Here is a 16,277-nt window from a genome sequence, read left to right as displayed (position 1 = left end):
CTAGCAGGGTTGTCTTGCAGGACCCAAGAAGCATGCCTCCTCTGCTGTAGCACCTGCCCTCCGAAATGATGCCTCCCCGAGAGATTTGTGTAGCTCCCACCCACGTTGTTCAAGAAATTGTTGAAGACCTGGCTGATTTCCCAGGTCTTGGGGACAGGGTGATTCTGCAGCCCCCTTCTATTATGGGTGATTTATAACGGAAAACCTGCTTTTCCAGTCAGTGGTGTTTTTCTGATACATACTGTTTTTTCTTTGGAAGCTGCCCAGCATCGTGAAAGAGTCAGGTGGCTTTGAAATTTGATGAAATAAACAAACCAAACACATAGGGCTACCGCCACATGATACACCTAAAAAACAAAAAAGAACCAAGGTTAGCTCGTTGTAGAAACGCAGCTGCTTGGCTTGTAACAGGGCCTGGTTAAGTGTGTTGTGTGAACACAGCTATACCTGGAGATTCAACAGAGAACACCGTCGCTCTTTAATCTGGAATAAAAACTGCTCCAACTTCCCTCCCGTCCTATAAACAGCCCACAAGGACAGTCAGTCCTTCACCAACAGAAGTCCATACCATATTCTTGGCAGCAAAGGGAATCAGATCAACCCAATTTCGCTCCTTCACCAAGAGGGCAGTTGAGACTTTTTTCTGAGTAGCAATCACAAGATGGCACCCTTCACACTTGACAAAGTGGAGCTTCTCCAGCAGCATGTTGAGACGTGAGGCCTCAGATGTGCAGAGTTCAATTGCCACTCTTACTCAATAAACCCACCTGGTCTCTTTCAATTTCCTCCAACCTTCTGCTAGCTCCCTGCTTTGCAAATATGGAATCAACGTCAATGAGCAGCTTATCAGCCAGCCTGCCAACTCCCGCCCCACACTTTTTTTTTTTTACTGGAATATTTGCTGAACGCCCATCCAAATTAGGTTTCCATATCCTTCTCCTGCAAACTAACTTTCTCACCTGAAGGAGAGGATCGAGCTCACTTGATTTACCTTCAGAAGCATAGATTAAAACGAAGGGTGAAAATACTTGTAACAAATCGTAATCAATGCTTTCCAAATGCCTTTCCTATGGAAATGGAATGCAATAGGACTTTCCAATGAACATTAGACGCCTGGTTGAAAGTTAAACCTGGCTGATTTCTCTTTTAGGCAGCATTTTTCTAGTTTCAGTACATTAGCACATGTGAATTGTTGCTGAGCCTCTTCAAAGCAGTCAAAACTTTTGAAGCCATATAACAATATTTCCCAAAACTATGCTTTCAAAGGAAGGAACTCCAGACCCAGCACATCAAGAGAATCCAGACTGGAATAAAACTGTTAGCGATAAGGTCTGAAATTTTTGTTGGATTAAAGCGTACAACTGATGTTTTCTCCTTCTTTTCCAATCCTTCAAATATAATTATTTCCTTGCTTCTGCCTTAACCTATTCTTTGAACTCAGATATTGTGGTTTGTCAACCGTGTTTTGCTGTTCGGTGGACCCATCTAATTGTGGTTTATTCCATGCATCATAGTGAAGCAAACCATAGAATAACTTGCTGCGTGAACAGTCATCTCTATCCTATATACAAGATTCGGCTTGCAGCACATCTCTGTAACTTTTTTAAAAAGGGGGCGGCGCGGAGCCACACAAAGAAAGGTCCCTCCGGAAACATCTTCGAATAAATACAGATGATCGACCTTGTGGACTATATCTCCCATCTTGCATTGCTTTTCCCGGATCTGAAAGACGCAACCATTCCATTGCCCCTGTGCTTTCTGGGACTCGTAGTTCCTGCAAACATGCGTCGAAATTAAAGGGACCGTTCCTTTGAAATCCGGCAACGACGAACAATTAATGCATGAAGAGGAAGTCCCCAGGTTGGAAGAAAGGAAGGATTAAAACAAACAAACAAACAAAAACATTCTTAATAAGGGCTCTGGTGGCTTTACCACTTTGGCGTTTTTACTATTTAGCCCTTGATATCTAGAGTATCAACACAGCAACAGAAATATATAAGGTATAAGGTATAACTATATAAGATATAATGTATAACGCTGCAGAATTTTGGGACATCTTAGTCGACTGGCTCGTTTGATAACAAATCAAGTTGCAAAATTTGTTTAAATGAATGCATAAAATTAATTATATTTTATTTGAAATAAAGAGCACAGATATGAAAATATTGTGACTTAGGATTTGGAAAACACTGACAGAATGTATATTGTTTAATAACAAAAGGAAAGTGGTGTGTTTGGTCATAGGAGGCAACATATATACACGTCCCTTTGGCTACATCTGGTGGCTATAGTTCTCTTTTTATTGTCCAGAGTATTAACCGGAAAAGGTATCTGTTGATTTTAGACTTTAACTCTGTTCTCGTGACCCAGAACCATAAACACCATTAAGCCTTGGGTATTTTATGAGGCCAGAGCGTGCAGACACTGCTGTTTTAGTTTTACATAGGTTAAGCCTAAGCCACTTAGGGCTTTACAGAGAAAGGTTCCTCAAGCTGATTTATTTATTTATTTATTTATTCAATTTTATATACCACCCATCTCACATTCATGACCCTGGGTGGCTTACAATTAAAACATAAACGGTACCAAAACAAAAACAAGAAATAAATAAAGCAACCCCACAAACAATATAAAGCATTAAAAATGATTAGAAGCCATACAATGCAGTCACTGGGAGAGCACAGTCATTCAAGAATGGTGTAGCCATTTTATGGGCTCCATGCCACTCTCTGATCCCCAGGCGAGATGGCAAAGCCAAGTCTTCAGGCCCTTCCAGAAGGCCATCAAGGTTGTGGTCAGTGTCCGCCATGTAAATCCCATCAAGCCAACCTAGGTTTAATTTTTCAGACCCTGCCCTTAGCAGGTCAAACACTTGAAACGTCAGATGCTAGTTCTACTTCCAACTCCCTCAAAGGCAATTTCAAGATAAATCATTATTGTGTTTGCTAATGATGATGTTGCAAAGCCAAGAACAAGAAGTAACAAATATCGCCCAGCAAGATTCTGTTAATGTAGCTTTACAATAAAGTAGAATTAGCTCATCTGGTCATGCTTCCTGTCTGGTCTACCTAGTAAGGCTGACATCAATCTTGCAAGTCTGAAAGTACAATCCTCCCCCCCACCCCGCCATCTCCTTTACACCCCGAGAAACTAGGCAGGGTCCCTTCTGAGCTTCTTGCCCAACCTATTATCTAGCTGCGGACTATGCTGTCTCTTATCTGACCATTCCCTTGGCAACATCTCTTGGCCCAGTCTCCCAAGGTCTTTCCCGCATACATTACACATAGGGCTTGGAAACTTGATTTGGAACATTGGAGACGCAGAGTGGTACGGAGGTTAAGGTGTTGGACTAGGAACAGGGAGACCCAGGTTCAAGTCCACCCTCAACTATGGAAGCTCACTGGATGACTTGGAGCCAATTACTATCTCAGTCATTGATTGTTGTTGTGCAGAAAAATTGCAGGGAGTGCTATGTATTGAGTCCATGAAGGAAAAGGGAGTGATAAATCAAACTAACCGATGAGCCACCTTTCCCCTTGGAAGACCGGCTAGAACAGCTGAAGCCTGGGGGGCAGAGTGAAGCAAAACTTCCTGCAAATGAGGAAAAGGGTGCAAGCTTCATGGAGCTAGAGCATTATGACAAAAAGACTAAGTTGTATTGCAGTTTCAGACACAGCACAACTCTGAAAACCTGTCAGTGTTGTGGAATCACAGAATTCCACGACTCAGCAGGATTCAAAGTGGTGCAGAATCTGCATATATGGATTGCCCACAATAATTCCCAAGACAAAAGGCATAGACTGTAGGAACCCAGCAGGAGACACAATGATCATCATCGTGTGATATGACCGTCATTTGAGCAATAGCATGATCAGCATGATATTATTTCCACACTGTAAGCTTCATGGACTTCTCAATCTCAATTTTGCATTTGGGTGTGCAGCATGCCTGCTTCCAAGTTTTTATAATAAAAAAAAATTACTCTGTGCTGTTTAACGTTCAGATTAACAGGAAAGATTGCTTTTGGTTTCCAGAGCCCCCAAGAAACATTCCAGGGAAATTTGTGTGGGCTGGGGTGTGGAGTTCTTCCATTTACAGTCGTTACTGTGTGGCTGATGAGAAGCGAGTCTAATCTTGTCTCCTGCAGCCTCCCTGGCTTCCCTCGCTCCTGTTAAAGCCCAAGGCAGCCAGCAACAGGGAGCCCTCCCCACAGGGTGACTTCAAATTGGGAACTGCAAACTGCCCTAAGTGATATGGAAACCTTTAGTAGCAAAGAAGAAAGAAGCCAACAGCAGGAGCTTCTGCTCTCTCACAAAGAGAAGGCGAGTTCAGACCAGCATGCTAAAGTCTGCTGAGGAGGAGGCAGAAAAGCAGAAACTTCTTTTACAGGGGAAGAAAATTAGGTGGGAAATTGGAAGAGAGACGTCAGGAAGATGCAAACTTGATTCCAACTGGATTGCCAATTAGTTGGGTGTAGGTGTTGTTCCAGGTGTTGTGTAAAGGAGGACCTGGGACTCCTTCAGATTTGAGACTGCAGTTGGAGACTCCAAAGTAGAGGATTATCTCATTTATTCCCATCTGATTGTGCAGATTGACAGAGAGGGTCTTCTTTCGTAAGAGCTGAAGTCCTAGTCCAGCACAGTGCCCCATAGGGAGGTGGGCCTGGTAAAAACCAACAGACTAAGCCATGTTTTTGGGTTTGGTTTAGTGTGTTAGGTGAGCCCAGCCACTGTAGCTTAGGAGCCATAGTTTAGAGCTCGCCCTAAAGAATAATATGATTACAGGTAGTCCCCGGGTTAAGAACGCCTAGTTTAAGGATGACCCATAGTAGTTAAGAATGGAAACTATTGTAGCAAAAATGGAGTGATGATTCAATGATTCACATTAAATACACAATACTTATACAGTAGTATACAATAATACTGTTCCGGCTTACATCCAAATTCAACTTAAGGACAGACCTTGGGAACAGAACTCGTTCTTAAACTGGGGATTACCTGTAGCTTTGTTTTGGCAATGTGTGAACTCAGCCACTACAAACCCTTCCTGGGGGTGAATAAATTGTGGTTTATGCAGTGATCTGTGGTTAAACAGGCATGGCTCGGTGCAATTTGTGAACCCAGGTATTTGGCCTTCCTGGGCAATTTACAAGAGCAGCTCCTTAGCACAGAGAGGCCAAAATTCAGAAGAGGAAGCTCAGGCCAGGGTGCCTCAGTGTCAGAGTCTCCTGCTTACAGTCTGACAAACTGGAAACAGTTAATCCTAGGAACGGGAATCTCTCAAATGAATAGCAAGGTGCTGGTAGTTACTTTAAAGCCCTTCGTGGCTTGCGAGCGGGCTACTTACAGGACCATCATTCCCCAATTGTTTCTACTCGTCCCACCTGATCTGGCAGGAGGACATGCTCCAGGGCAGAGCGTCGGCTGGCGGGGCCCAGCATCGGAGGAGGGCGTTTTCTGCCATGGTGCCCGACCTGTGGAGCATCATTCCACCTGAGATTAGGTTAGTCACGACCCCGTGGGCCTAAAAACCTGGTTTTGCGCCCAGGCCTGGGGCCCCGAGGGTGTGATAAAGCCCATCTCTTGGCTTTGTTAATGGTTATTTATGAAGCTCGTATGCTATGTTTTTATTTTATATCATGTATGTTACAGTTTTTATCTATTTGATTGTAAGTCGCCCAGAGTCACTTACGTGAAATGGGCGGTTAGATAAATCCAATCCAATCAAATCAATAAATAAATCGGGAGGAAGGTTAAGGTACAAACATTTCACCCCGTACTCTACTTTTGAATTAGACACCTTCATAAAGGCAACCTAAAAGGGTAAAGCTCTTGTTCATTTTCTCCCACTTTTTCAAGGGGGGGAGGGAGAAAAGCTGCTGTTTTGACTTTTTTACTCCCCCTGCAGATGCCCCTGCTCATGTCTCACACAGGGATTGGCCATGGAACATGCTGGCTGGGGATGATGGGCACTGAAGCCAAAAGCACGTGGAGGGCACTAGTTTGCCTTGCTAAGATGAACTAAGAACCTTTGACTGAAAGAACAAACCAAGTTGCCTTCAGTACATCTTCCAGAGATCAGCGTGGCTCTCAGCTACCCAAAAGTTGTTCCTCCCTAATTTATGGTTTAGTATTGTATGAACAAAGCTACTGTGGTTTACTCCAGGTACCATAATTTAGCTCATGTGTGGCCCCAGTTTATGAGCTAGTTGTCTGCACAATTAAGCAATTAATTTATCAGTTGGTTAAAAATCTTCCTCATATGCTTAATGCAGTAAGATTTCAAGCCGTCATAGAGGAAGCATTACAAAATCAATTGAACTTGCTTCTGAATAGATAAAGGTAGGATGACACTTCCAAAGTCAAGAGGCTGCCTACATCTACCTCTTCCTCTCTCACCTCTCCTTCTCCATTACATTCCCAGTTAGGGATCTTCTCATATTAGACGTTTCAGAAAAAGGGGAAAAAAAATAGGTGTAAAGCGCGACATTTTGCCATTGTTGCATTATGATTTATATGTCAAACTTAGCCTGCAAGCTCTAAAGGTAAGCATTTAAAACATGGGTCAAGTTTCAAATCTGTACGAAATTAAATATTTGTGTTTGGGTGCCGTATTGGGCAAGTGGAGAAACTTGCAAATTGGTTTACCCAGATGCAAAGATTGAGCAGGATAAAGCATCTTGTTTCTCAAGGAGGATGTTTCCAGTTGCTATATGAGAGAATGTCTTTATTTTTCAGTCTACCATGTAATCTTTCACAACCTTATTTAACATTTAGGAAGTTTTCTACAGTAAGGCTTAGTAACAGTAAGGAGTTCTCCACGTTGAGCTCAACTACATGGACAAAGCATGTAATTTCCTTGGCAACAGGACAGAACCAGTTGTCTGTCCCTTTGTCTAGGATCCTTGCCTTCTCAATCAAGCCCTACCATTCTGGATTGTCCAGGTGGTCTCCCATCCACCAACCTCAATCCCGCTTAGCTTTTTTTCAAGTTTGGCCAAGGTTGTTCAATGCTGCCTTTGAAAACTGCAGTTGTTAAGATTTAAAAAGAAAGAAAAATAAACAGGAAGGAACTTGGACTGAAAATAAAGAGGATATGGTCTACCTGGGAGGAGAAAATTCCAGTCCTTCATCACAAAGGTCCATAACTTTGCATAACTTTCATAAACACCAAGGCTGTGCCAGCCTCTGAACACCATAACAGGGACCTCCCACAAGGATTCCCTAAATGGGCAGGGAATGATACAGTTATTAACAATTCAATTAATATTATTAATACTATTGCTCCTTTACATTTAATTAGGTAACTCTGTAACTGCTGTATGAGGTTTTCCCCAATATCCAACCCATTTTCTTTCTCTCATACATGCAGAGCTCATTTATCAAGTGGGGGGCAGCAATATGGGGACTTAATGCTGATGGACAGTAGAATCTGGAGGAAGGAAAGTGGGGTCTTATCTGACACCCTGATGGGCCACAGGTTGTACCCTTATGGCCTACTTTTTGCAACAGCATCATTTAGATGAGCATCTCACCTTGTTTTACCCTCCATGGTCCAGCATTTCCATGTTTCTCAGAACCACAGATTTTTAATCAGTAAGGAACGTATTATCAAAGGGTTTTTTTTGCAGTAGAGCAGTGTTTTTCAAACTTAGCAAGTTTAAGATGTGTGGACTTCAATTCTCAGAATTCCCTAGCCACTGGCTGGGGAATTCTGCGAGTTGAAGTCCACACATCTTAAACTTGCCAAGTTTGAAAAACGCTGCTCTAGATTGTTCAGACGAAGGAACCGCCCTGTACCCTGTGAAGACTTATTCCAACAGAATACTTCAGCAAGTGTATTGCATCAGATATATTTAAGGAAACGGGGAAATATGACAGCATGTTGACTTTCTATTGCTTTGAGAAATTTCAAGAAGCTTTTCAATAATCCACAGTCAATCTGGCAGACAGCCATGCCAGTAGGTAACAGTTACATTTTATTTTATATACATCCCACCTTTCTCCCAAGAGAGCATACAGAGCACTCCCTTCCCCCTTTTTTCCCCCCACAACAACCCTGTTGGATAGATGAGAAACAGAGACTGGCCCAAGTCATCCAGGAGCATCCATGATTAAGGCAAGACTTCATGTTCAGAGAGCTTGAAAAGCATGTGCAGACTGGCAGTTCAACATAAAATTATGCTTGTTCACTGGCCCGTAAGTGAGATTCAGGGGCACAATTTCAGAGGAAAGGTTTAACAGAGTGTAGAGCAGGAATGGGGAATCTCTGAGCACGTTGATGCCACATCCTTCTTCTCCCACCATCCTTCCCCCATGGCCACGCTAACAGATTCTATGGAAAGATGTAGTTCAGAAATATCGGCACGGGCTCAGGAACGTGAGGTCCCCTATTGTTGGTAGCGAAATAGCAGAAAGTCTTAGCACACCACATTTTAATCTGTATCCATTGTTCATTCACAGTGCCTGGTCAATAATTCCACTCATTGTTTCTAGTGTGAAAAAAAGACACTGCAGAATTGCAGGGATTCTCTGTCTCCCTTGGGGGAATGCATATTTTGTCTGCATGCCGAGGACATATTATCTGGGGTAATGAAATGAGTCCTCTGGAACTACCTTCCTTCTGTTGTGGACACGTGCCACTCCAGGATTAAGTTGGGGGAAATGGGGGGAAGAGGAAGGAAACAATTTTTTCCCAATTTTCAGAAAAACCCTGATTATTGACTAGTTAGGACAGTGTTCCTCAACCTTGGCAATTTTAAGACGTGTGGACTTCAACTCCCAGAATTCCCCAGCCAGCTTGCTGGTTGGGGAATTCTGGGAGTTGAAGTCCACACATCTTAAAATTGCCAAGGTTGAGAAACACTCAGTTAGGAGATGTTACAATTTACTATCTATCTTCAGAGCAATTTGTATTTTTAACATAATGATCATGAATACCTGTATTTTTAACATAACAATCAATGAACACCTAACTAGATGGAAAACCTGTGCAAGATGGCGTGGAACCACCTTAACCAAGAGTTTTGCACCCCAGAGATTATCATGGGCTGGGAGTATTGGAAGATACTTCTGCACAGGAGTAACACAAAACCCTCTTCCAACTATTAGGGCTGCCAGAGAAGATCTCAGGAGAGAGACAAAGTGAAGCATAGCAACAAACTGCTTCACTTTCACTTTGGAGGGAGAAGGCTGGGGGATTCTGGGAGTTGAAGTCCACCCATCTTAAAGCTGCCCAGTTTGAAAAACACGGATTTAAAATGTAAAAAGGTACTTCTATAAGGGAGAGAGGAGCAAAATGGAAGACTGCTTTGCAAGGATGTATTCCTGCCTTTTGCCTAGTGAAGTGGGGCTCATCCTTGATTGCCATGGCACAGATTAGAATCTGCAGTCTAGTAGCCAGGGGTTCCCAGGGCATCCACCACACCTCCAAAAGATGCTCATGCTCCCCCCCCCATTATAATAAATAATTTTTAAAACAGAAAGTGCTGAAACTTCACAGGATCCATAAATTTTGCAAGGCTTCAGCTTATTTATGTGGGATCTCATGCGAGATCTTAGGATAACTTTGTTGAAATCCTGCAAAATGGTGTGGGAGACCTTATGACGGAGCCCGAGGACTAAAAAAGGTTGCCTCCTTCTGTCATCACTGGAACTAACTTTAATGCCACCGAACTGGACAAAATCTCCAGCTCAGAACAAGCTGATGCTATTTCAAAAAGAGACTGATAGGAGAGTGAAGGCAAAATGGGTGAACATCAGTGGTTAAGATTTACAACAGCACCACCCCAAAGAAGCAATTCTGGGTCCCACTGATCTCATGACCTTCAACAACAGGAGGCTACAGAGGGGTGCATACTCCTGGATGGGGAGAGACCTGCACCCCTTTACAAAAGGAATCCCAAAGAGATACACATACAGTTTGTACACTGATCTTCAGCCACTACACCTCCCCTTGCTAGGAAGATGATTCCCACATGATCAAAAACTGGTTTTCCACATCCAGAGCTGAGAAGTTATCATCTCGCGCCATGTCCCTTTGAGTGGAAAAGAGGTGGTGTCGTCTAAAGAAAGAAAAATAAAGCACGCTTCTCCAGGTAGACATCCATTCGGTTTTATCTTTTTGATACAAGGAACAATTTCTGCCTACAGAAACATCTGCATTTGGTCTTTAACTGCTCATTTTCTGATCAGTTGTTCATTTTGATCAGGTTGTTCAGGGATCCCTCTCAGGGATCCCTCTCAGGGCCTGCATTATCAGTGGGGTCAGAGCCACAAACGAGTGGGACCCCCCACTGTTTGCTCTCTCTTTCTCTTCCCTTCTCTTAACTTGAAAGCCAGGGTTGGAAGAGAACATTCAGACTATACATCAGAAATGGAATGCTTCTGAAGTTGATTTGCAGGTGACAACACAACCCCCCATTTCAAAGATGAAGCAGTCTAGGAAATATTCACTAAAGGGTGGAGTATGTGTGACAGATTTCAGACCCTAGCAAACCTTTCTTTCCATTACCCACCTTTTATTTCACTTTCCATTGGTTTTATTCCTTTACTCCTTTTCGTTATGGCAAGATATTGCAACCTACAGATTAATGGATCGAAAGCCATTTCCTCAGACAAGAAGCGTCCCAGGTTTTTTGTTTTTTTGTTTTTTTTAGAAAAACCGACAAATGAAACAAAAATCTGAAAAAAGATCTTGTTTAGAAAAGGATTCTCCTCGTCTTCTTGGGAACAAGGATATACCCCCTTAATTTTGAGGATTTGCCAGCGTGAACCAGTGACAGTACATATGCTGGCCAGTAGGCGGAGTCCTGAGCTTCTTTGGACTCCTGGGTCTTTTTAAGCAGAAACTCTTAGATCACATGAACCGTTCTGGAGAAACAGCCTTTGCCAGCATCTCCCAAATGGGTGCACAATTCCTGTTTTAGCAACCGAACAAAAGGCATTAACGGATGAGAAGGACAAGGTGGAGTCACTGTAGTTGTCCCTGAGCGGAGCACAGGCAACACCAGATCTCCAGCAGAACGGGCAATCGGCCTTAGAAAAGCTTTGCCCTGCACAATTTATCTTGCTTGTTGGCATTGCTGTTGTTCTTTTTTTCTGCAAACGTCCCCAAAGGCTGGTTCGCTGTAGGTAGACAAGGAAGCAATTATCCGGAGCTAAAAAGAACAACAAAAGAGCAGGGGCATAAGATTGGGTCTCCACGTTGCAGCCTAACATGCTTCGAAGACAACGGAAGATGTACAGATGGAGCTCAAAAGGAACAAACAACCAAGTCAGACCAGGAACTGTTTAGTCTAATATTCATATGTTCTAAAATAAGGGCAGGGAGAAATAGGGGGATCTAAGTGAGAATCCTATTTGAAACGTTTACCTGTACGCCAGTTAATTTCTCATTTATGCCACCAGAGCAGCCTTTCTGTGATGGAATGGTGTTATGAAGGCCAGGCTCAGGGAGATAAGCATTTCCTTAGCCCCCAGCAGGAGCGTGGGAAGTTTAAGAAGTTGAGACTGGCACCACCCTAAGGAATTCATGGCGTTGTGGCTGGCTGGCTTGGGAACTTAGGTGCAGTCTGGGGAGATTTCTGTCTTGGGGTGGAAGCTAATAAATGCAACAGAACTGTATTGCACTGTCTCGTGGAGTTCTTTGGGCTGAACCTGACACTTTCTCAACTTTGCAACTTTAAGATGTGTGGACTTCAACTCCCAGAATTCCCCAGCCAGCATGGCTGGCTGGGGAATTCTGGGAATTGAAGTCCATACATCTTAAAGTTGCAAGGTTGAGAAAGGCTGCCGTAAAGGGCTGATGAGGAATCTGAGTTGAAAGAAAGGCTGCTGCAAAGGGCTGGTGAGGAATTCTGGGAGTTGAAGTCCACACATCTTAAAGCTGCTAAGGCTGAGAAAGGCTGCTCCAAAGGGCTGGTGAGGAATCTGAATCTCAATTTATTAAAGACACTTACGTGTACAAAGGCTGTAGCTGCAGGTGCGACATCTTTTGAGGTGCTTGGTAGCCGTAGGAATCAAACCCTCCAATGAAATCGACTGTGGGGTGAAAAGACAAGAGAGCCATTGTTCTGACAAGCAGCTGGACAAAGAAGTGGCCGTGATCTTACTCAAAGGAAGCCACTTAGAGAAATTACAGTAACGCACCAGCCGTGCCGGCTGGGGAATTCTGAGAGTAGATGTCCACACATCTTAAAGTGCCAAGTTTGAAAGACACTGCAGTAAAGGGACAGGAGATTCTCTCTAAGTTGCCAAGGCAGATGTTCACGGATGAACCTCAGATTTTTTCTAACAATTTCTCTTTTCCCTCCACTATTGGTGTGCAGGAAGAACATTCAGGTTAGGAGTTCCCAATCCCTTCCCTCCCACCTTTTTTCTTTGTTTGCACTGATGGATGCATCAGAAATTTCAAAACCAGTCACTGGACCCTCAAATGACCAAGAAGCAGGTTGGATTTGCACAAACATGCAAAGCAACAAAGCCATTAAAAAAAAACAAACCCTAAACTAACTAAGGTTAACCCTAAGCCAGTTTAACGCCTTGCGCAAAGCCCCTGCTAGTTCAGCTTGCTGGCTGAAGGCAATCTGGGGAACCTACTTCTGTTATAGTTACCTACGTTGTATTGTAAAGGACCAGGGCCCTGGTCTGAGGAAGTGTGGGAAGTCTACCATTCCACTTTTTTCATGGCATCCAATTAGATTTACTGCTTTATTATTTAGCGAAATTTGCATTCCGTTCTGCTCCAGAGACTCTGAGTGGCTGACATCCAGATCATAAAACCATAATGAAAAGCTAAAAATAACAGGGCATAAGTCAGAGTTTTAAGAAACCATCTCGGATATCACTCCTAATCTCCAAAGGCTTCTTACGGAGTCAGCCAAGCCGTTTGTTGTTCTGCAAAAGGGCAGCGGTGTTGGGTCCCGTGGATATGGGGGCAGAGTTTTCTGCAAAGACAAGCCACCTATTGAAAAGGCTTCCTGGCCCATCCTCCTTCGCTGGCCAAGGAGGGGAACCCAGAGGGTCTCCACATGGGTTAAGTTAACCAAGGGTTAAACAAAGGGAAGGTACCCCAGCCCACAATCACCCCAGTAGGGGCAAAACAGATATTTTATCTATCAAAATTAGCAAAGCATACAGTGATGTTGATACTTCCCGCTCATCTTCTTTTTATTCTGTATTGTCTGAGCCTTTCAAATATGCTTTTAATGCATTTTTCATATTAATTTTGCTGCAGCCAAGGCTGCCATTTCATCTTTTTAATGGAGTGACTTATTAGATCTGAAAATAATTCAATGAATGTCAAAAACCAAAGCTCTCTCAAAACCCATGGGAGGGGGTGGAGTGGGGGGAGAGGGAGAAGGAACACAGGCTTAAGAGGACCCATTTTGGCCCACAGAGCTAGAGAGAGAGCATGCTAATGCTTATAATTTGCCATTCATGAATAGGTCTTTTCATGTGTAAAGCTTATTAATAAAGTTCATTGGTATCAAATCACACAGCTCCCATGCTGTTAGGAGCTCCTGCCGGGATTAAAATTTATACAAGCCGCTTATCACATTAGATAGGAAGTCCCTTATTTCACACCAAGGTTTTAATTTTCCACTACAGCTATTGGGACTTTTATCAGACCATGTTATCAGCCTCTGGGTGGCAGGGCAATCTTTCTGGAAAAATGGCTAAAATGGCTTTCATTTATTTCTTGGGGAAGACAAGGATATGGAAGAAAAGGAAAAAGTGAAAGAAACTAGAATGAAGTACAAATCCTACATGAAAAAGCATTAGAAGATGGTTTAATGGAAATTAATTAATGGAAAAGGGATGTACAAAAAGAAAATGTGGCAACTGCTTGGAACAGAGTAAAAAAAATTCTATGACAGAGTGTCGCAAGAGAATGTGAACTTATTTTAATGGGAGGTTTGAAAAAGGATTCTTGGCAGTGTGATGAAGTGAAATATGCTGTGGATGAGGAAAACGCACCTAAGAGAAGGAGTGCTGAAAAAAAAATGAAGATGAGCAAATCATGTATAATGTACGCAGAAAGGAAAAGACAGTTGCAAAGATTAAAAGAAGTAGAGAAATACAGAACTATTTTGTAATGGTGTGTAGGAAAGACCTTGGGAGACAAAGGAAGAGATGCTGGCTAGGGGATGGTCAGATAAGAGAGAGCATAGCCCGCAGCTGGGTAGTGGGCGGGGCAAGAGGCTCAGAAGAGACCTCCCCAAGTTCTTGGGCTGTAAAGGAGAGTGGGGGGAGGACTGTACTTTCAGACTTGCAAGATTCTGTTAATGTAGCTTTATGATAAAGTAGAATTAGCTCATCTGGTCGTGTTTCCTGTCTGGTCTACATGGTAAGGCTGACAGATTTTGATGGAAAACAAAAATTGGTGTTGCAAGTGGATGAACAAGGGCCCTCCATCAGAGTGAATGGAATTAAATATAAAAGTGAGATGACTGAGATGATTTGGGATGAAGTAGAAGTGAGGGGATGCTGGAGGATATACTTTAGGGACCTAAATGGGGAAATGATAATGATATGTTGAAGAGGGGAAAACTGAAACAAACACTATAAATCAGAAGAACTCAAGATGGTGTAACCAGAAAACTGTTAAAATAGTGGTTATCTTATGAATGTGTGTGAAGACATCGGTCTGTGCCTTACAGTAGGACAAATCTTGTTATTGTTCCCCTCTACAAAGGAAAAAGGAACGAGAGCAAATGCCAAAACTACAGGGAGATTAGTTTGTTAAGTGTCACTTCCTCATGAGATGGGTGGTGACCAAATTTGAAATATAAATAAATAAAAATAAATAAGTGTGTCTGGGAAGGTGTTTAGGAGAATTCTATCAAAAGAGTACAAGAAGTGACAATGAGCAGATCTAGGCTGGCCAGTCCTGGAAAAGTGGAAAGTAGGAGAAAGAAGTGCCAAATAGCCCTGCCTTGATTATGTTTGTCATAAGAGAAGGCAGAAAGAAACTCTGAGCAGCTTTCAAGATGGATGTCGGGGTAGGCCAGGTCAGGAAACACACACAGCAGAGAATCCAGCAATGCTACTTTATTTTTGAGGTTATAATAAGAGAATCTTGGAAAACCCGTCAGTTTCTCTCTGCTCCATTTCATATCAAACAGAAACAAAGCAGGGTTATTTTGAAGTTCTTTCTCACACTGTCCACTTTCCAAGGATGAAGTGGCCGTTTCTCCTTCCTTAGTGGCTTATCTATTCCTTCACTGAGGTCATCTCTACATTTCTTTACAGCTACCCACTTTAAAAAAAAAAATCATTTAGCACTGCTGGGGCAAGGAGAATGACCAGATCCGGGTTGCTAAAATTTGGACAACCTTGTAATAATGACATCCTAAATTGTAATTAATATTGATAGAATACTTCTTCTTCCTTTATTTGCGACGGTCTAAGTTATCTAAACAATAGAGTGTCAAAAATCTTCAATTAATACTGTATAAATAGCATTGTATTGAAACAATATCATCTAATAAGATTTACAAAAACATAATAAGAAAGAAACAGAGAAAAAAATAGACAACCTTTAAGCAGCAAAAAGCGGAACACAATTTTTTTTTTGCTGTCCTCTCACGGTTGACCGAATTCTTATAAATCTGGCAGCATCAGTGACAAGCCATCTCTGCGTCAACCTATTATTTCAATCAGGGGGAACACTGCCACTTATTCAGTGGGGTACCTAGATACTTACAGCTGTCTTCCTCCTCCATAAACATTTTGCTGACATAGCAGGCGTAAACAAATCCAAAAAGCTTCAAAATACATGTTTTGAAAAAGAGAGAAACACAAATTAATTATTTGAAAGCAAGAAAATGCACCAATTAGCTGACTATCACAACAATATCACACCGGGATTCAACCATTTAAGCTGATAAGGGAAAAACACTGGCAGCCATGTTGATTTCTTCCATGTATATCTCTGCTGCTGTTTCAAATAACTCTTGACCGTACTGGTCCATTGGCTACAAAATTTGAAAGAAAGAAGAGCAATAGCACAGGAGTGAGGTGGGGTGAGAATTTAAAAGTTTCAAAGAAGTAAGCAAACTGTCAGGCTGCAAAGGGAGTGAGAAAAGCAGGTTAAGAATTTGCAAACTTTTAGATATTTACCAGGAAGCAGATCTGACTGATCTTTGTCACTGGGGCTCATTTAACCAATTAAACCTGCTTAACTTAATACGGTTGCTGCGTTCACATAACATGTTATATTACATGCTCTGTGGCTGGTATAAATTGGACAAACCATACAGTTTTATGCAGGGG

At 42.5% G+C, this 16,277-nt stretch overlaps 1 protein-coding gene across 2 annotated transcripts in view; it reads right to left on the bottom strand.

Moving 5' to 3' along the window:
- Positions 1-10,916: 10,916 nt before the first annotated feature.
- Positions 10,917-16,277, bottom strand: part of NKAIN1 (sodium/potassium transporting ATPase interacting 1) — a 33,931-nt gene continuing 28,570 nt past the window's right edge. The window contains exons 5-7 of one of the 2 annotated variants that reach the window (XM_088140055.1): positions 15,709-15,769; positions 11,960-12,041; positions 10,917-11,126 (exon numbers count right to left, since the gene is read on the bottom strand). In XM_088140055.1, coding sequence (XP_087996181.1) covers positions 11,063-11,126; positions 11,960-12,041; positions 15,709-15,769 — 207 coding nt within the window. In that variant the 3' untranslated portion in view covers positions 10,917-11,062. Of the gene's footprint in view, positions 11,159-11,959; positions 12,042-15,708; positions 15,770-16,277 lie in introns of both variants that reach the window. The other variant, XM_088140056.1, reaches the window with a different exon arrangement.

The sequence above is a fragment of the Python bivittatus genome, unplaced genomic scaffold (genome assembly GCF_059951505.1).
Source record: "Python bivittatus isolate LINGU-HERP-01145 unplaced genomic scaffold, Pbiv_v1 ctg000310_np1212, whole genome shotgun sequence".
Taxonomy (NCBI): Eukaryota; Metazoa; Chordata; class Lepidosauria; order Squamata; family Pythonidae; genus Python; species Python bivittatus.
Note: the sequence above shows the minus strand (reverse complement) of the source record. Positions and strands in the feature narration are given on the sequence as shown.